General features: G+C 50.6%; 1 protein-coding gene across 1 annotated transcript in view; it reads left to right on the top strand.

Moving 5' to 3' along the window:
- The window catches only part of TNFRSF8 (TNF receptor superfamily member 8), a 62740-nt gene that overhangs the window by 20354 nt on the left and 22355 nt on the right, over positions 1-20031 (top strand). The window contains exon 2 of the mRNA XM_075906321.2: positions 11335-11425. Within this exon, the coding sequence (XP_075762436.2) occupies positions 11335-11425 (91 nt within the window). The remainder of the gene's footprint in view (positions 1-11334; positions 11426-20031) is intronic.

The raw sequence follows: 20031 nt of genomic DNA, 5'->3' as shown, positions 1-20031 counted from the left end.
GAACTATAATGGCTCCTGAACCACTGAGGTCTAAGGATCACTGACTGAGAGAGAGAATTTCTAGCAGCACCTTAGATCCTGCCTCCTTTGCACTCTGCCTAGTTTCAGAGGAGTAGCTGGGTTAATCTGTTTCAGCAAAAACAACCAGGAGTCCTGTGGCATCTTAAAGATGAACACATTTATGTGGGCAAAAGCTTTTGTGGGCTGGAGCCCACTTCGTCAGATGCATCAAATGGAAATTTCAGTTTGGCAGGGATAAATACACATGCAAAGATGGGTGTGTTACACACTATGTAGAGAACCCGCCTACAAAAAGTAATTTCCCCCTCTTTTCAGGGCTGGCCTTACCATGAGGTGAACTGAGGTGGCCAGATTTTGGTGGGGCGCCACTAGGACCCAGAGTGTAGAAAATTGTGTCTGCTGCTGGTGCATGTGTATTCTCTCTGCAGTACCACGAGAGGTGTAGAACAGGAAGACGGCAGAATTGAGACCTTTCAAAGTTTTGGCCCAAACAAGGGGGCATGGGGGCGTCATTTGAGCTCCCCGCCTCAGGTGACAAAATGTTATGGGCCGGCCCTACCTCTTTTGGTATTCACACCTTCTCGTCAACTGCGGGGAATGAGCCACATCCACCGTGACTGAATTGACCTCCTCAGCACTGTTCCTCTGCATAGTATCTTTGCATGTGTAAATATCTTTGCACATGTGTATATAACCCTTCACACATTTTTGCATGTGTTTATATCCCTCCCAAACTGAAGTTTCCATTTCATGCATCTGACAAAGAGGCTTCCAGCCCACAAAAGCTTATGCCCAAATAACTTCGTTAATTCTTTATGGTTTTTGTCTTTATATTCCTCAGAGACTTGCTTCCCTTTAAACTGGCTAGGCAAAGTAATTTAGCTTCATTGTCTTATCTCTGTGATCAATCTATTGTCTTATCTCGGTGATCATTTATTTCTAAGTCCTTCACCCTGATTGAAAACTCTGGATTCATTTAAAAAATCAAATCAACCAATCCTTCATTGTAGATCCTGGGCCATGATCAAAGCAGATTCACAGGTGATTGAAAGTGACACATGGGTAAGGGTGTTTTAAGGACATTAAGATGGGATAACTCTCACCCTCTGTTCAGGTATGTCTACACTACAGCACTCTTTCTAATTCACTTAATTCAAAATAGTTAATTCAAAATAAGCTACTTCGAAATTAACACATCAGTACATAAAAACTATTTCGAAATAGCGCTTCCACACTGAGTGGACCCTGAACCAAAGTTAAGGCTGGCCAGAACCAGTGCCGACAGGGCATCAGGTTGGGACTTAGTGTGTGGAGCTGCTGCCTGAGGCTAACTGAACTCCGTGCTTAAAGGGACCCTACCCCCACCCCGGACAGACAGTTCTCAGAGTTCCCCACTTGCTTGTCTACCTCGATAAGGGACAGCAAAGCAGTCCTGTCTTGGAGTACCCTGAGTGCCCGCACTTGGGACATCACAGCACTCGGCCACATGGAGCTAGAGCTGCCTCTGGACACGCCGATGTGGCTCGTGGGGTCGTTGCCATCAGCCCGGCTGCACTTGCTGCAGGCTGCCATCCGGGGGGTCCATCGGGGGGAATGTCAGGATCCAGGAGGCCTTGAAGGAGAGCATCCACCCCTCAGAGCCTCCCGAGTCCTCCCCACCGGGGGCTCGTGCCTCATTCCTCCCTCACATCCTTCCACTTACCCCTCCCTAACCCCCCTTCCTGATGTCAAATAAAAGACACGTATGTTCAAAAATAGAAACTGGGTTTATTGAACAAAACTGGGGGGGATGGACTTCTGGGGAGACTGGGAAAAGGAGGAGGGAAGAGGGGAAGAAAGAGGGTGGGAGAGGGGAGGAGGAAACCTGGGAGGAGGGAGCTGGAAGGGGGAAGCAAGGGGAAGAAGGGGGAAGGGGAAGGTTGGGGGTCTCACTGGACCAACCTGACCTTCATGCAAACCTGCTCCTGGGTTCGCATGTGGCCTTTGGTGGCCAGGCTGGCAGCTATCCTGCCATAGACGGCCGCATTCCTCCGTCTAGGGCTGAGATCATGGACGTTGGGGGCATCCCTCCCAAACCTGAGTAAGATCCATGATCTCCACCCTGGACCAGGAAGGTGCCCGCCTTCTGCAGCCCCTGTCAGGCTCCTGGGAGCTGGCAGACTGTTCCTGGGGAGCAGTAGAGGGCTGGCTGCCAGTGGCTTGCTGGATCATGTTTTGGGGCCACTGGGTCAGGATGGTCATTGCTGGCTCTGGGCTGGCAGGCTTGGAGCTGGCACAGGCACTGTGGCCAGGATCTACCCCTTTAATGTCTCCAGGGCTGGGGGAGAGGAGAGTAAGCTTTCCTGGTTGTGCCCAGAATGGCCACCAGGGCTCTCTGGGAAGGGCTGGAGGCCCCCTATTTCAAATTAAGTGTCACAGCACTTAATTCAAAATAGCTATTTTGAATTTGGCATTACTCCTTGTTGAATGAGGTTTACCAAATTCAAAATAAGGGCTCCACTATTTCCAATTTATTTCAAAATGCGGTTTGCCTGTGTAGATGTTATTAAAGTTAATTCAGAATAACTACTGTTATTTCAAATTAACTTTGTAGTGTAGACATACCCTTCCTGAGTGTGTTACATAAGTTTAGACCCTCTCAAACCCACTTACCAAGATATAACTTTGACCCATTTCAATATCCCCTCTGTGCATTGGCTCTAATTCATGTTGTGCTGTGAATTACATCCTCAGAGGCAAGAAGAAGGAGGTGTACATTACATCATCCTTGCTGCCTGCAGACTCACTTTCCCGTGTGTAACTTTCAGCCACGTCCTCCCCGAAGCATTCAGTTCGTACAAGTATCTCGCTGGCCTCCTAACTTTTAATGTGCACTACCACAGCACTTCACACCACTCCTTACCAGACACGCTGTTCGGTTTTGGACACACACTTGCCTTCGGCCCACATGGCTTTGTGGTTGTCACGGTACGTTTTTGAGAACGGAAGTGTGAAATTCTGAAACGGAGGTTTCCAAAAACCTGGCACACGTTAAAAAGTGAAGCCCACATCATTTCCCTGCTGCTGGTATTGCTTATATAACTGCTTTTCTGCCTTGATCTGGCATTCATCGTTTGCTGCTGCTACAGGTACTGGGTATGTGCAGCAAAATGCATGGCCTGGACTAGTGTCCCGTTTATCGCTTCTCAAGGGCCGTTGTTCTGTCTGACATACATAACAGAACTCTACGATGCAGCAGTGCTGTGTATGGGTTGAAATAGGAATGGATAGCTGAGGGAATGAAAATGGGAGGCTGACTGCTGCTGATGGAGCCAGGCAGTGCCTGAGTTAGTACTGTGATGCCCACTGCCACTGAACGAGCCTGATGAGTAAAGATTATTCTCGAGAAATAGCGTAAGTGGCAAACCGTCAGTGATGCTTGGTGTAAAGCCTAGAAATAGGGATGGTGGGTCAGCAGAAAAAGAGCTTATATGGTTGAGAAACCCTGCTTGGCCTTTAAAAAAAAAAAAACCACATTTCACAATGTTTTTTCTGCAGACTCAGCACAATTTTGGCAGCTGCTTAGACGACAATGAGTAAAGTTTATTATCGTGGGTGGTGAGGGTGGGCGGAGTGCATGTTGTTATGCTGTGTCATTTTCAGACCTGGACTTGACAGTGGATCATGCTGGGAAGTTGTGGCTTTTATGCAGCAAAAAAGCAGTAAGCTGGCAGGCTGCTGCCCTCTACTGGAAAGACGATGTATTAAGTAATGGATTCACAAAAACTCCGGTCGTCTGAAGTAGTTAGTCTGGTGTAGCTGAAACAAAATACAGGACTATGTAGCACTTCAAAGACTAACAAGATGGTTTATTAGGTGATGAGCTTTCGTGGGCCAGACCCACTTCCTCAAATCAAATAGTGGAAGAAAATAGTCACAACCATGTATACCAAAGGATACAATTTAAAAAAAAATGAACACATATGAAAAGGACAAATCAAATTTCAGAACAGAAAGGGGATGGGGGGGAGGGAAGGTAAATGTCTGTGAGCTAATGATATTAGAGGTGATAATTGGGGAAGCTATCTTTATAATGGGTAAGATAATTAGATTGTTTATTCAGACTCAGGTGTAAAGTGTCGAATTTAAGCATGAATAACAGTTCAGAGGATTCTCTTTCAAGTGTAGTCTTAAAAGGCTTTTGAAGCAGGATGCAGGTAATTAAGTCGTTGAGACAATGTCCTTTCTGGTTGAAATGGCAAGAAACTGTTTTTTCTTTGTGATCCTGTCTAATATCTGTTTTGTGGGCATTGATCCTTTGGCGAAGTGTCTGAGATGTTTGTCCAATGTACATAGCAAACGGACATTTTCGGCACATGATAGCATAAATTATATTTCTGGATGCGCAGGAATGTGTGTTCTTGATCTAATAACTCACTTGGTTAGGTCCAATAAAGGTATCAGCAGAGTGAATATGTGGACAAAGCTGGCAGCGGGGTTTGTTGCAAGGGAAGGTACCAGGGTTGGTATTAGTGTGGTATGTCCTGTGGTTGTTGGTAAGAATCATCTTGAGGTTAGGTGGTTGTCTATAGGAGACTATGGGTCTGTCTCCCAGAGCCTCTCGGAGTTTAGTATCCTGTTCCAGTATAGGCTGTAGTTTATTGATAATGTGTTGGACAGGTTAAGTTGGGGGCTGTAGGTGATGACAAGGGGTGTTCTATTGTTGGTTTTCTTGGGTCTGTCTTGAAGTAGATGGTTTCTAGATATTCGTCTGGCTCTTTCAATTTGCTTTTTTATTTCTCCGGGTGGGTAGTTGAGGTTTATAAATGCTTGGTAGAGATCCTGAAGTTTCTGGTCTCTGTCAGTGGGATTAGAGCAGATGCGGTTGTATCGAAGGGCTTGGCTATAGATGATGGATCGTATGGTGTGTTCTGGATGGGAGCTGGAAGCATGTAGGTAACTGTATGAGTCAGTGGGTTGTCTGTAGAGAGTGGTGTCTAATTTTCCATTGCTGATTTGTACTGTGGTGTCCAGGAAATGGATCTCTCGTGTAGAATGGTCCAGGCTGAGGTTGATGGTGGGGTGTAGGTTGTTGAAATCTCTGTGGAATGTCTCCAGTGTTTCTTGGCCATGCGTCCAGATCATAAAGATGTCATCGATGTAGCGTAAGTAGAGAAGGAGTAAAAGGGGTCGGGAGTTGAGGAAACGTTGTTCTAGGTTAGCCATAAAGATATTAGCTGAAGAAGTGGGCTGTGCCCACAAAAGCTCATGATAACATCGACATGTTTTGTTAGTCTATAAAGTGCTACCAGACCATTTTGTGGATTCACATTTGTTTGCAGATGGGCAATAATATATTAGTTATTAGACAGTGGTCCAGATTCAGCTCACCGGCACCCAGATGTACCTCAAGAATGAGTTCATACTTGTATAGCTCAGTGCTTTGAGCATTGGCCTGCTAAACTTGGGGCTATGAGCTCAATTCTTGAGGAGGCCGTTTATGGATCTGGGGCAAATCTGTCAGGGATGGTACTTGGCTCTGCCGTGAGGGCAGGGGACTGGACTCAATGACCTTTCAAGGTACCTTCCAGTTCTATGAGATCGGTACATGAAGAGTAAACTCTACTCTTGTATGCTCAATATTTTATGCTTTGTAAAAATCTTCTTCTTTAATTAAGTTAGGAAAATCTCCTGCACTCTTCCGAGGAAATTCAATGGAAGAGGGTGCGTGTGGCATGCATCATTTCAAGGGACATTGCTCAGCTTGATTTTATGCTGAACGTCACTTGCAGCCCAAAGTCAGATCTCATCAGAGAACCAGGAAAGAATAGAAACGCTGCCCTCATCAGCGACTTTCCAGAGAATTTACACACACAGCCAGTCTAGCAGGACTTAGATACAGCCACCAACTGTAGATTTTTTTTCATTTGTCTTTTAAAAATGGGGTAGAAAAACTGGGCTCCATTCTAATCCACTTCACAGCAAAATCATAGAATCCTGGAACTGGAAGGAACCTTGAGACGTCATCAAGTCCAATCTCTTGCACTCATAGCAAGACCTACCTCCATCTAGACCATTAGATGTTTGTCTAATCTGCTCTTAGAAATCTCCAATGGTGGGCACTTTATTCCAGTGATTAACTACCCTGATAGTTAGGAAGTTTTTCCCAATGTCGAGCCTAAACCTACCATGCCATTGCTTCTTGTCCTATCCTCATAGGTTAAGGAGAATAATTTTTCTCCCTCCTCCTTGCAACAACCTTTTAGGTACTTGAAAGCTGTTCTCATGTCCCCTCTCAGTCTTCTCTTTTCCGGACTCAACAATCCCAGTTCTTTCAGTCTTCTCTTGTAAGTCATGTTTTTCTAGCCCTTTAATCATCTTTGTTGCTCTTCTTTGGACTGTGTCCAAATTGTCCACATCTTTCTTGAAATATGATGCTCAGAACTGGACACAATACTCCAGTTGAGGCCTAATCAGCACAAAGTAGAGCAGAATTACTTTAATGTCTTTCTTACAACACTCCTGTTAATGCATCCCACACTCATGTTTGCTTTTCTTGCCACAGTGTCACACTGTTGACTCATATTTAGCTTGTGTTCCACTATAACCCCTTGATCCCTTTCTGCAGTACTCCTTCCTAGACAGTCGCGTCCCATTCTGAATGTGTGAAACGGGTTGTTCCTCCCTGAGTGGAGTAGTTTGCATTTATCCTTATTGAGCTTCATCCTTTTTACCTGACCATTTCTCCAGTTTGTCTAGATCATTTTGAATTACCTCCAACCAATTGCACCCTCTCAACTTGGTATCATCTGCAAACTTAGTAAGCGTAGTCCCTGTGCCATCATCTAAATGGTTGATGAAGCTATTGAACAGAACTGGTCCCAAAACTGATCCTTGTAGAACCTCACTCGTTATGCCCTTCCAGCATGACTGTGAACCACTGATAACTACTCTCTGGGAACGGTTATATAACCAGTTATGCACCCACCTTATAGTAGCCCTGTCTTAGTTAATACACTAGAGTGACCCCTAAGTGATCTTCCACCCAAAATGTGACTGTCATCACTGCTGAAAGCTACAAACTTACATGGCTACGCCTCTGAGACTTTTTATCACTGCTTAAAATAGCTAGCCAGCCCTTCTGAGGCTAAGGTACTCCTGATGGATAGGCAAGGAGACCCTACTGCCACTTTCTATGAGTTGAGGCAGCCTCTTGGGTCAGTTTGACACCTGTGGTTTCCTTATGTGACAGGCTAGAAAAAAAATAAGGGAAGTTGTTTTTCCTAAGGCCTAGTATTTAGAGCAGGATTCTTGGTTCTATTACTGTGTCTAGATCAGGGCCGGGCAAAATACAGCCTGCCAAGCTGCTGAATCTAGCCCATGGGCACAATGGGCGCCTCAGTCAGGTTCCCTGCCTGCCCCGCCCCCACACATGCCCCACCCCCACACATGGATAAGGTACCCGCCTCAGAAAAGCCACTTGCGGGGCCCGGTTTGTCTGTGAGCAGCTTTAGCTTAGAGGAGGTGGGAATAGGTTTCACGTGCTGTCCCCACACCCTGCCCCAATCTTGCAGCTCCCATTGGCTCCTGTATCCCCGCCCCTCAGGCTCACAGTTTTTCGGATGCACATGGCCCCGCAGCCGGCTGCTCTGAGCTGCCTGTCAGGGCATGGAAGGCAAGGAATTTGCTGGGTTGCTGGCTGGGAGTCGCCCAGGTAAGTGTCTCCTGGCCAGACCCTGATTCTGGCACCCCAGCCCCGCTCTTCTGCCCTCCACTCCTGCTGCTCTACCCCACATAACCCAAAGCCTCTGCTCCCCCTCCTGCACCCATACCTCAATCTTCTGCCCCAGGTCACAACCCCCTCTTCACCTAAACTCCAACCAGGCCCCACACCCTCTCCATTAGTATCATGGAAGAGTGCGGCCCTTGACCGCTTACCACATTCTTAGAGTGCCCCCCCACACACACACAAAATGATTGCCCCCTCCTTCTCTAGATGGTAGCATGTACAAGTGGTTAGAGAGATTCTATTTCCAATTCTCCTACTGATTTGCCATTTGACTGACAGCTCCTGGGTTTCATTCCAGGGGACATGTTTACACTGCAATTAGCCACCCTTGGCTGGGTGACTTGGACTCTTGGGACTGAGACTATGGGGCTGCATTAACTGCCGTCCATCCATTTGGGCTGCTACCCGAGCTCTGTGACCCTCTCCGAGACCAGGTATCATTTACACATCTACACTGGCATTAAACAGCCCCTTAGCCCAGGCCACTTGAGCCCGAGTCACCTGCCTTGGGTCAGCCATGGGTTTTTAATTGCACTGTAGACAGACCCTTCTAGGCTTCCCTATTGTTCCTGCTGCCTGACCTAGGACACTGGGTTCCTAATCTGTAGAAAAGAGATATTGAGCTTCAGAAGATGACACAAGAACCAGGGGTCACCAAAGGAAATCAATAGGTAGCAGGTTTAAAACAAAACAAAAGGAAGGATTTCTTCACACAACGCATAGTCAACCTGTGGAACTCCTTGCCAGAGGATATTGTGAAATCCAAGACACTAACATCATTCAAAAAAGAGCTAGATACATTCATGGAGGATAGGTCTATCAACGGCTATTAGCCAGGATGGGCAGGAATGGTGTCCCTAGCCTCTATCAGAAGCTGGGACTGGGTGGCGGGGAAGAATCACTTGAAGGTTACCTGTTCTGTCCATTCCTTCTGGAGCACCTGGCATTAGTCGCTGTCGGCAGACAGGATACTAATCTAGATGGAGCTTTGGTCTGAACCAGTGTGGCCATTCTTATGGGCGCGAGGTCAGTGGTAAAGCCCTCTGCACTGTCTACAGCAGGCACTGGAGAAGGGTGAAGTGTGATGGAGGATTGGGCCACAAGAAATCTGATGAGGTTCAACAAGGACAAGTGAAGAGTCCTGCACTTGGGATGGAAGAATCCCAAGCATTGTTACAAGCTGGGGACCAACCGGTTAAGTAGCAGTTCTGCAGAAAAGGACCTGGGGGTTATAGTGGATGAGAAGCTGGTTATGAGTCAACAGTGTGCCCTTGTAGCCAAGAAGGCTAACGGCATATTAGGTTGCATTAAGAGGAGCATTGCCAGCAGATCAAGAGATGTCATCATTCCCCTTTATTCAGCTTTGGTGAGGCCGCATCTGGAGTATTGTGTCCAGTTCTGGGCCCCCCACTACAAAAAGGATGTGGACGCATTGGAGAGGGTCCAGCGGAGGGCAACCAAAATGATTAGGGGGCTGGAGCATATGACTTATGAGGAGAGGCTGAGGGACTTGGGTCTGTTTAGTCTGCAGAAGCGAAGAGTGAGGGGGATTTGCTAGCAGCCTTCAACTTCCTGAAGGGAGGTTCCAAAGAGGATGGACAGAAGCTGGTCTCAGTAGTGACAGAGGGCAGAACAAGGAGCAATGGTCTCAAGTTGTGGTGGGAGAGGTCCAGGTTGGATATTAGGAAAAACTATTTCACTAGGAGGGTGGTGAAGCACTGGAATGGGTTACCTAGGGAAGTAGTGGAGTCTCCATCCCTAGAGGTGTTTAAGTCTCGGCTTGACAAAGCCCTGGCCGGGTTGATTTAGTTGGAATTGGTCCTGCCTAGAGCAGAGGGCTGGACTTGATGACCTTCTGAGGTCTCTTCCAGTTCTATGATTCTATGTCGAAGGACGGGAGAAAATTCTCCCACGGAAGCCAAGGAGATGTTGATACACTGTAGATTTCCTGAAGTCCTTGTTACCTCACCAACCACTACCAAGCAGCGCAGTCTATTGTGGATTTGCCTGTTCCATCTTTTTCTCAGACAAGTTCCTGTTTTAGATGATTGTGCACTTTCCACCTGTTGCTGAAATGGAATTCAGATCACCATAGTCGGGGAAGGGCAGGGGAAGAAGGGAGAATGCCAAGTTCAAACGATCTCATCAAAAGCTCTGTAGGAGTGAAATTTCCCAGCCTCTGCGTCACTTTGCCCCAAGCCAGGTGCTGGTGCACAAGGAGCGGCTGCCTTCTGGCTTATCTGCATCTTGAGGCAATTCACAACTGTGTCTTTTTACGAAGGCCAGAGCAGAGGCTGCTCCTGAAAACCTTCTACGCACAAGAGAAGTTTTGCTCAAGTCAGTGGAACTTGGCATGGGTGTAAGGGTTTGTGGGCTCCCTCCTCGGCCCAAACTACCACTGATGCCAGCGTGGGTTCTCCTCCCACGTTACCAGCAAAACAATTGAACCTCAAGCAGGTCTGTGGGCTGGATTATATCCAGTTAAGCAGTTGTACGCAGGTATGTATTTACTATGTTGATATACAGGAGAGGAGGCTGCTGGACCCACCAGGGGCTTAATGAAACAGCAGAAGTGTTAAAAATGAATTTCAAGGACCCTTGACAAAGATGGCACGTGTCTTTTGTGAGTGGCCCAGGTCACCAGGTGCCTTGAAATAATACTCTGATTATTAATGTAAAAAGTTTATTTTATTTATCATGTCCATTCTGGCTGGATCACTACAGAGCACTGACTAGGCCCCAAAGTCTAGTGAATGCCACATCTAAAACTGGATATGTGTTCCTTAGGGATTCTACTTTGGTTATTCCAAAGTCCTGGTTTGGAGCAGGGAGGGGGTCATGCCAAGGCATTACCAAAGGCGCTGGAACAGCCTCTGCCAGTTGCCTAATCTGCTGGACTGGACGACCGGAAGCCATTCCCGGTGATGGTGTCAAGTCCAGTCCTTGGACAACTCTAGTCCTTTGCCATCCCAAGCTGGGGGCAGCTGCTGATCCCTGGGTTGAGGGCAGAAGCAGAGCCCCAGGCCGACGGCAGGACCCCAGACAGCAGAGGAACCTTCTGAGCTGGTGGCCTGGATGCTGGGGCTGGCAGGGCCAGTGGGCTGTGGAGCCCGCAGAGACAGGAGCAATGGGTGACGAGGCCCCAAGAGTTGGCAGCGCCCGTGAGATCGTAGGATGGTGGGACCCACAGGGGCCACCCAGAGGCCAGAACCTGGGGCTGTTGAAGGTGGGTACAAAACCGGGGGGGGGGTGTTGAAATGCCCCTGCACCTCGACTTCCTGCACCTATGACCATTACTGCAGATGTTTGTCGCTGAAAGCAAGAAGGGTTTGGTTTTTGAGCACTGAAATGGCAAATGGGTGGGTTGCTATGCAGCATCCTGTTCCTACACTCACATCCTCTCCTCATTCACAGAAAAGAGCTGCATGAAGATGGGCTCTTCTGTGTCTTGTATTGGGTGCCTATTGAATAATGACTAAGTATGCTGCATTGTATGCCTCTGTTTTGGAGTTTTAATGCTGTCTTTGGTCTTTTTGATTTTCTAGATGTTGATTACCTCAGCCCGCTCCTGTGATGTGCTAAATAACTGGTTCTATGATGAAACTTTAAAAAGCTGCTGCTACCGATGTCCCTCAGGTCAGTATATTTGTACCTCAGTAACAATTAATAGGCACATGTTACGGCACATCTTACTGGTGATAAATGCCCTAGGGAATATGTATATGTGTGTTGGCAGGGTAGTTCTTTCTGTTCACTGCATAAGGGTGCAGCACACAGTTTTATGAATGAGCAACAGGTCTGGGGGCAGATACCTTCCTAATGATCTAAGGGGGGATATGATAGAAATCTATAAAACAGTGGTCCCCAACGTGGTGCCTGCGGGTGCCATGGTGCCTGCCGGGGCACTTATGTGCACCCGCCAGGTGCCGGCTCTAGGCACCAGCAAACCAAGCACATGCTTGGTGTGGCACATGGCCAGGGGCCGCATTCCGGCCGCCCCTGAGAGACACTGGCCGGAGAACTCCTGAATTCCTAACCCTTACTGCCTGACGCGGGCCTCCCTGAGCCCGCCCAAGGCAACGGGCGGGACAGCGGAGCAAGCGATGGGCCAGCAGTGAGCCCTGCTGTGATTGGCTGAGGCGCCATGACATCATGGTTCCGGGGCTGCCTTCCGCCGGCACCAGGGAGAAAAGTGCGCCCTCTAGTGAGCGCGAGAGGGCGTCGTGGCGGGGCGGCCCCGGCAGAAGCGCTGGCCACGAGCCGCTCCAGTCGCCTTCCTGGCACAGCTTCCGGTGCCCAGCACCCACCAGCAGCAGAGCGGGAAATGCCCAAAGGAGCCTCCCATCCATGAAGCAGACTCTGGCGCCTGGGGATAATTTGCGCTCCTCTGACTGGCACCAGCCAGCTCAGCCCAATGTGCAGGGGGGCGCAGCAGCCTCATCTGGTAGGTCTGGCGGTAAGGAACTGCTGGACGGGGCCTCGCCTGTCCCGGCTCAGAGATTTGGGAGGAGGGGGGGAGAGGTGTCCCTGGCCTTGCCCTTTGTTTCCCGGCTGTGTCCATGCGCATCCGCAGGGGGACCTGTGCCACTTTCACCCCTTCCTCAGGGTGCGCCAATGTTTGTGCACGTGCTGGGAGGAGGGGACGTGAGGGTTTGGTGGGGGGCGGGAAAGGAGACGGAGTTCGGTCAGTGGGGGGAAGTGGGAGAGGGGTGCGGACTGGGTCCAGTGGGGAGGGAAGGGGAGAGGAGTGATTGGGTTTGGCTGGGAGGGAAGAGAGGGCGCAGGGTGGATCATGTGGAGGATAGAAGGGGGGGCAGACTGCGTCCAGTCACTGAGGGGTAGAGTTTGCCTGGGAGGGGAGAGAAGATGGAAACTGAGTGTGGGGGGGGGTTGGGATGTGTGTGGAGGGGAGACAAGACGTGGGCTGGATTTGGCTGGAGGGCATGGTGGGAGTCAAAGAGCTGCAAGGTGAAAGGGATGCTTTTCTCCTCAGTGCCTGTCCTGCAGTAGTGTGCAAGGTGTGGGAGGGGGGCAGTGTGTGGACAAAATTGTTTTTTGCTAGGGACAGTAAAAAAACCTAGAGCCGGCCTTGCTCGCAACGCACACATGGCCCCACCCCCAGACGTGTGGCATATGCATGGCCCCGCCCCCGGATGCATGGCTCTGCCTCCAGGCGCCCGGCGCACGCCCCAAAGGATTGGGGATCACTGCTATAAAATCATGACTGGTGTGGGAAAAGTGACTAAGGAAAAGTTATTCACGTGCTCCCTTAATATAAGAACTAGGAGTCACCAAATGAAATTAATAGGTAGCAGGTTCAAAACAAACACAATAAAGTTTTTCTTCATGCAGTGCACAGTCAACCTGTGGAACTCCTTGCCAGAGGAGGTTGTGAAGAGCAGGACTTTAACAGGGTTCAAAAAAGAGCTAAATACATTCATGGAGGATAGGTCCATCACTGGCTACTAGCCAGGACAGCCAGGAATGGTGTCCCTAGCCTCTGTTTGCCAGAAGTGGGGAATAGATGACAAGGAAGAGATCCGTTGATGGTTCCCTGTTCTGTTCATTCCCTCTGCGGCACCTGGCATTAGCCACTGTCGGCAGAAAAGATTCTGGGCTAGAGAGACCTTTGGTCTGACCCAGTGTGACTGTTCTTGTGATTTTAATATGAAGGGCCTATCCTCCGGCTCGTTTTTAGCTATCGATGGTTCTGTCAGTGCAGCACAGACATTAAGTCCTGGTCTACACTTAAAATTTAGGTCGGTGTAGCTACATCAGTTGTGGTGGGGTGTGTGTGTGTGTGTGTGTGTGTGTGTGTGTGTGTGTGTGTAAATCCCCCCTCCCCAATCAACGGAGCTGTGCAGACCTAACCCCCGGCATAGGCCCAGCTGTGCTGACAGCAGAACCTTTCCGTTGACTTCGCTATCCTTGTGCAGGGAGACAACGTTCCTATTAGGGTGACCGGGTGTCTGGTTTTTGACTGTAACAAAAAGGGGCCTTGGCCATTAAAAGTTGAGTTGGCGGCGCTGTGGACCCGAGATAGGCTACTGCCTGTATTGGCACACCATGCTGCTTCTGGAAGTGGCCAGCAGGCCTAGCTCTTAAGGAAGGGGGCCCAGGGCTCTGCATGCTTCTCCTCTCCCCCCACCCCACCCTGAGCACTGGCTCCACAGTCCCATTGGCCGGTTCCCGGTCAGTAGCAGCAGGGGGTGGTGCTTGTGGGAGAGCAGTGAACATGCCGTGCGGCAGAACCCTGTCCTGCCCCACCTAGGAGCTGGACCTGCTGGTCCCTTCTGGGACATAGCGTGGTGTCCCGGCACAGGCAGGTAGCCTGACTTAGTGCAGCTGACCAGGAGCCACTCAGGGTAAGTCTGAGCTCCAACCCCCTGCCCTACACATAAGACCCACCCCCCCAAGCCCAGAGCCCTCTCCTGCAACACAGGACCCAGGCCTGAGCCTCTCCCCGAACCTGGAGCTCACTCTTGTATCCCAGAGCCTGCACCCCCAGCCCAGAACCTTAACTCCTCTGCACCTCAACCTCTTACCACAGCAGAGGCCCCTTCCACACCCTGAACTGCTGCTCCCTGGTCCCACGCCAGAGCCCTCACCCCCTTCTGCACCCCAACTCCCTGCCTCAACCCACAGCCACCTCCTGCATTCCAAATCCCTTGGCCCCAGCCTAGACCCCCTCCTTCATCCCAAACCCTCCATCCCCATCTCCACTCTAGAGTACATCCCCCCCCCCCCCCCCGATGGACTCCTCACTGCCTTCCACACCCCAACTACCTGCCCCAGCCCGGAGCCCCCTTCTGCACCTGGAGCCCCAACCCCTATTTAGAGCCTTCACCCCCTTCCACACTCCAGTGCCCCCACGCCCCCCAGTGAAAGTGAGGGTGGAGGAGAGTGAGCTGCAGAGGGAGAGGGACTATAGTGAGTAAGGGTGGGGCTTAGGGAAGGGGCGGGGCTAGTGTGTTCAGTTTTGTGCCAATAGAAAGTTGGCAACCTTAGCTCCTATGTCAATGCAACAATCCCTTCCATCAGGTCTTTACTACGGGCTTATGCCAGCGCCACAACAATGATGTAGCTATGCCAACATCGTCGCCATGTTGTAAACATACTCTGAGGACTTGGACTGCTGAGGAGCTAGGCCACCCGCTGTTGAAGGCCCTCAGCACCTCACTGGAGGTGCTCAGGACCTTTCACGATTGGGACCTTAATTTGCATGCCACTGAGCTTGACTCTGCCCTGTCCTTCACTTTACATTGTCATTTACACCCGTGCAAAGGGGAAGTGTAAAACACTGCCGTAGTGAGTTGCTGGTGTTTTGCGCTGTATGACAATGGGACCCAACTATTTGCTTCTGCAACATTTCAAACTGTCCAGTAAAACCATGACGCTAAATTTGCATCTGATCACAGGCCATAAAAACAGAAAACACTAGACGGGAAACTCTGTCACTTTCTTCAGAGTCAAAACCGTTCAGAAAGTGCTCCAGGGTACAGGGAGGTGGGCAGCCTGTTTTCAGCTCAAGCAGCAGACCGCTCGGAAGCCAGCTGTGACTCATGAAGAGTAACGAACCTTGTGGTCAGAAACAGGAAATGGCTTAGAGAGACCGAGTCCTGGAAATGCCTGAAGCTCGCTTCATTGGCCAGAATATTTCAGTGGGCAGGGCATTGAGTGGTATTTCCCTCTGTGCAAAAATGTTTCTTTTTTTTCTCAAAAGGAAATTTGTGACATTTATTGGTTACTGCACGGGGGCACTGGGCTCGCCGGGAAGCATTTGCATGAAGTTGGATTGGGTCAATGGCAGGACTTCCTGTGCTGTGACCCGGTGATGTCACGACGATCCCAAAGGGCTCAGGAGCTAGCCACCCGTGTGAGACCAGCCAAGATGTTATACATTAGGAATAGGAGGAACTGCTTCCATTAAAACAGGGGTAGGGTACCGAAGGCCGGGGACTGAGCCTGAATCTAGCCTCTGAGGCTCAGGGCTCCCCCTCAGCACTGGAGAGCCCGCACTGGGGCTGCAGCTCCCCACTTGCGCTCCCCTGCGGGGCTGGTGCACACACAATCTACTAGCCTGGGACTCCTCGGCTCTGGTGTGCGAGGGGAACGTGGGGAGTGTCTTTCTCCTTCTCAGTCAGGGGCCACGTCAGCCCCTGGATTTGACAGGGTTTTGTTTTCCGTGGGTCAGCAGCCCCTGACCCAAACAGGGTTCCCCACCCCAGCATTAAAACAAGAAATTAGGGCCAAAGAAGCTGCTTTTACCCACTTTGGAACCTACTCAACTGTCTTGGATAGTTTAGATGCAACAAACCCTGCATCTTGGCAAGGCTTCAGACTAGTGACCCTTGCACTATGATTCTTTGAGCCTCATTTGGTGTCTGTCAGTCTAGCTTCAGAGGGGCTAGTTTATTTTACAGATCTGGGGGCTGTTCAATTTGATTTGTACCTGATGGATGTTGGCTTGCTCTTCTGTTTAAGGAAGGAGGGAGGTTAAAGAGGAGCAGAGAGGGAGAGAGAAGAAAAGGGAGGTGGGAATGTAGAGGGAGAATAGTGTAAAAAAGGATCAGAGAGGGGAACAGGCCATGGACAAAGACTCTATATTAATATAGTGTTGGAAATAAACCAGGACACTCTGGATGCAGGTGAAAACAAGCGGAGGATTTATTACACCAGCTGATGGAGTGACACGCAGGGGTTACCCTGGTGAACACTGGTTCATTAACACTATACAATAGGTTATATAGTCAGCAGGTGGACGGAGGAAAAATGATTTGATAGGTCTAGCAGCAAGACGAAATGAGCACATAAGCCAATAGAACTACTAAAGATTACATAATATCTCCGCCCATTGCAAAGTAACAGCTCGCTAATTAATATACAGGTGGTTATTGTTCAAATGCCAAAACATGTCAGCAAAACAGTAATAACATTTTAGTCTGCATAGATGATGTTGCTATAGCAGGCGGGTATGGCCTTAAGTTGGTGCAGCGCTTGGTTCTCAGGCTTATTATCTAGGAGTGAAGCAAGACAGTTTAAGCAAATTTTATGAATGTTATCTTAAGCAAAATGTGTTACGTTACCAACTGAGACCCTGTCCAAGTGTTTTAGAACGTGATTGCTATGGTGCCTAGGGTCTTTTACTGTCTGCAGTTCTTATCCTGACTGGTGTTCCCAGGCCTTAATCCTAGAATGGAGTTATGCTGTTTAGAGGCCTACTAGCACATTTAGGGCTGCCTCAGTTTACCCTACATATAGCCAAAATGACCCTGAAAGGATATTTGGGTTGCAAAGTCAAGCCCTCAAAAGTTAGGAAATGCCAGAATTGAAGTAGCATGTACAGTCCTCTCTCAGCTCCTCACTCTCATCCCAGTTCTCCACCACCATCACCATCAGCTACCAATCCCTGTCTCCCAACCTCCGCCCCATATGTACATCCCAGAACCTGTCTGCTAGGTCAGTGGTTTTCAAACTGCAGGTCGCGACGGAGTCTTGGAATGTCAGGCACTGGATCTCCTTGCTGCATGGGGATCAGGTGACCAGTGGGGGTGCTAAGGTAGCTCCCTGCCTGTCCTGGCACTTCAGACTGCTCTGTGCCCTAGAAGTGGCCGGCAGCAGGCCTGGCTCCTGCCCTGAGCGCTAGCTCCGCGCTCCCATTGGCTGGGAGCCTGCTGCTGGCTGCTTCTAGGGTGCAGCATGGTCTGTGGTGCCAGGAGAGGCAAGAGGCTGCCTTAGCACCCCTGCTGCACTACTGACCGGGAGCTGCACTATACGAGAGCATCGTGCCTCTGAGCAGAATCCCAGAGCAGTGTTGATTTCATGGGCAGCTGGCTGGCTGAGCCAGGGCTACGTTATTTTAGCCTGAATTCCTGGCACAGCTGGTCACTACAGAAAAGAGCTTTTTTTTTTTTTAAAGGGTCACGTTGCAGGCCTGAGCATGGGCATTGCGGTGGTGCACCCGAGTGAGACTGGCCTCAGACAGTGGGAGGTGAGAGCCACCTGGGTGACTGATTAAATGCCACCAGACATCTCCTGGCTAAGTATAGCACTGATGCTATCAGCTGCACCGCCCACCCGGTGCTTGCCAGGAGGTGTAGCAAGTGGGCTGTTTTTCTCCGCGTTGTTAGCTCAGGGGGTGCGCGCTGCAGAGAGAGATGGGCTGTTCTCCTGCAGTCTTTCTCTCCCTCTCTTTGGCCCAGGCCGTGGCTTGGATTTCTCACCGTGCGTGTGCCACTGCATCACTGTGTCTCCTCTGTGGTAGTGGTTACCCACTTCCCAGCTGCTCCTGCGGTCAAGCGTTGGGCAGCCCTTCTAATCTCAGGGCATAGTCAGGGCCGTTGTTACACCACACAGGCTGCTTAGGATATTGACCTTTTTAGAAGTGCCTCAAGCTCACCTCTGCTCCCCACAGCAGCTGCCCTAGAGAGACTCCAATCGGGCCTCCTTCCACACATGTGAGAGTGGAGCGCTCCTCTCCAAGTTCCCCTTGTCGCGGGGCATGCCCCCTCGACGGGCCAGAAGTCCCCAGAGTTTGGGTCCCTGCCCCCTTTCCCAGGGCAAACATGGCCCGTAGGCTCAGTTCATACCAAATGTCCCTCTAGGGTTGCCAGGTGTCCAGTTTTCACCCAGTCTGTTATTTGTAGCTCCTGTCCAGTAAAAAAAACCCAGAAAATACCAGACATGTAAAATGTCTGGTAGTTTCTGTTTTTCTTGGACGAATGGCCAGTGCGGAAATTGTGCCTCTGCCGCAAGTGTGGGCGGGGGAAGCGAGGAATGCGGGGATTCTTAAAGGCGCAAAGACCTTTTTTTTTTTTTTTTTTGTTCTCCCAGGTTTTTTTTTTTTTTTTTTCTCAACCAAGCTTTTTTCCTGCCATGTTCAGGATTTTTGGTGAAAGCATCTGGCAAACCTATGTCCCTCTATCAGGCTATATGCAGCTGACAGGCCTAGTTCAAAGCACAGTTCCCTCTAGCAGGGTATACGGCCCTGAGGCCTAGTCCGCAGGTCACCCTCCCGACTCCTAGAGAGCTGGTCTGTTGTGGGGTGGGGAGCAAGGTGGACCCAGGCCCTCCTGCTCCACCGGGTCCCTGTTGCCAGTGGAGGATTCTGCTGCCTGCTTGGCAGGGATGCCGGCCGGAACACGCCGAGCTCCTGGAGGATAAACCTCCTTCCTGGGCCACTTCCTACCGTTCCTGACGTGCTGCTCCGCTCTTGGGGCGTTGCTCGGCAGGTCAGGCCCTCCGGGACGGTCTCCCTGGCCGGGCTGTTGCTGGGGCTGCTGAGGATGCTGCTACTGTGGCCGAGGCTGCTGCCGCTGTCTCTGAGGCAGCTGCTCTGGAGTGCGGGCCTGAGCTCCTTCCGCCCGACGGTCTGCCCCGACTGAACTGCTCCAGAGGCTCTTATAGTTTGTCTCCAGTGGGAGCATGCCCAGCAGGGCTGTGGGGGTGGGGCTTCTTGGCCAGCTGGGCCAAGGCCATTCCCCTGGCTTCAGTGTGGGGCGGGGGTGCCCCGTCACATCCCTCTGCACAGCGTTTGAGAGGGGAGCAGATTTCTAGGGCAGCAAAAGTGTAGCCCCGGCCTGGGGTATTGTTACCATTGCCCCAAAAGAGCCAGCGAGGCCGTATGACGCTGCCAGCCCACTCTGTCTTCTCATTTTTAACACCCCACGGCATGCTGAGGTAACGGCCCTAGGCTGGTTCCTGCGGTAGCATGTCTCCAGCCCTGGGGGACAGGTGCAGAGCTAAGCTCCATCCTAGTGTTGTGTGGGAGGTGAGTGCGTGGACAGTCTTGGGACATAGAACAGGGTGACTGTCCCCTAAAGGGTAGTAAGCACTAGTGGTTAACCCACACCTCTTCTGTGATGTGTCCCTTTAAGTCCTGGTTCTTTGCAAGAGTGGATGAAGAGCTAGAGAAGACAGAGCTAGGTATGGGGAGAGAGGAATGGGGATAGTTAAGGCTTGAGGGAAAACCTGTTTCTTTAAGGCCTGGGACCAGGAGCCTTGTACAGGGCAGGGCAGGATTCCTTTCTTAGCTAATCCAGGCACTCTAGCTCTGCCCTCAAAAGGTGTGGAGACAGCGGCTGGAGGAGGTTTGCCTGCAGAATCCTCCTACAGCAGGGATGAGCCAAAGGGCCTCCGTGGGCCGGATCTGGACTGCCAAGTGAGTTGATCCGGCCCGTGGAGGCCCTGCTGCTCCCCCCTCCCCAGGCCAATCAGGGCTTGGGAACTGGGGGGGGGGGGGG

Source organism: Pelodiscus sinensis, chromosome 24 (genome assembly GCF_052426305.1).
Source record: "Pelodiscus sinensis isolate ZL-2025 chromosome 24, ASM5242630v1, whole genome shotgun sequence".
Classification (NCBI taxonomy): domain Eukaryota; kingdom Metazoa; phylum Chordata; order Testudines; family Trionychidae; genus Pelodiscus; species Pelodiscus sinensis.
This window is presented reverse-complemented; position numbering and strand designations above follow the sequence as displayed.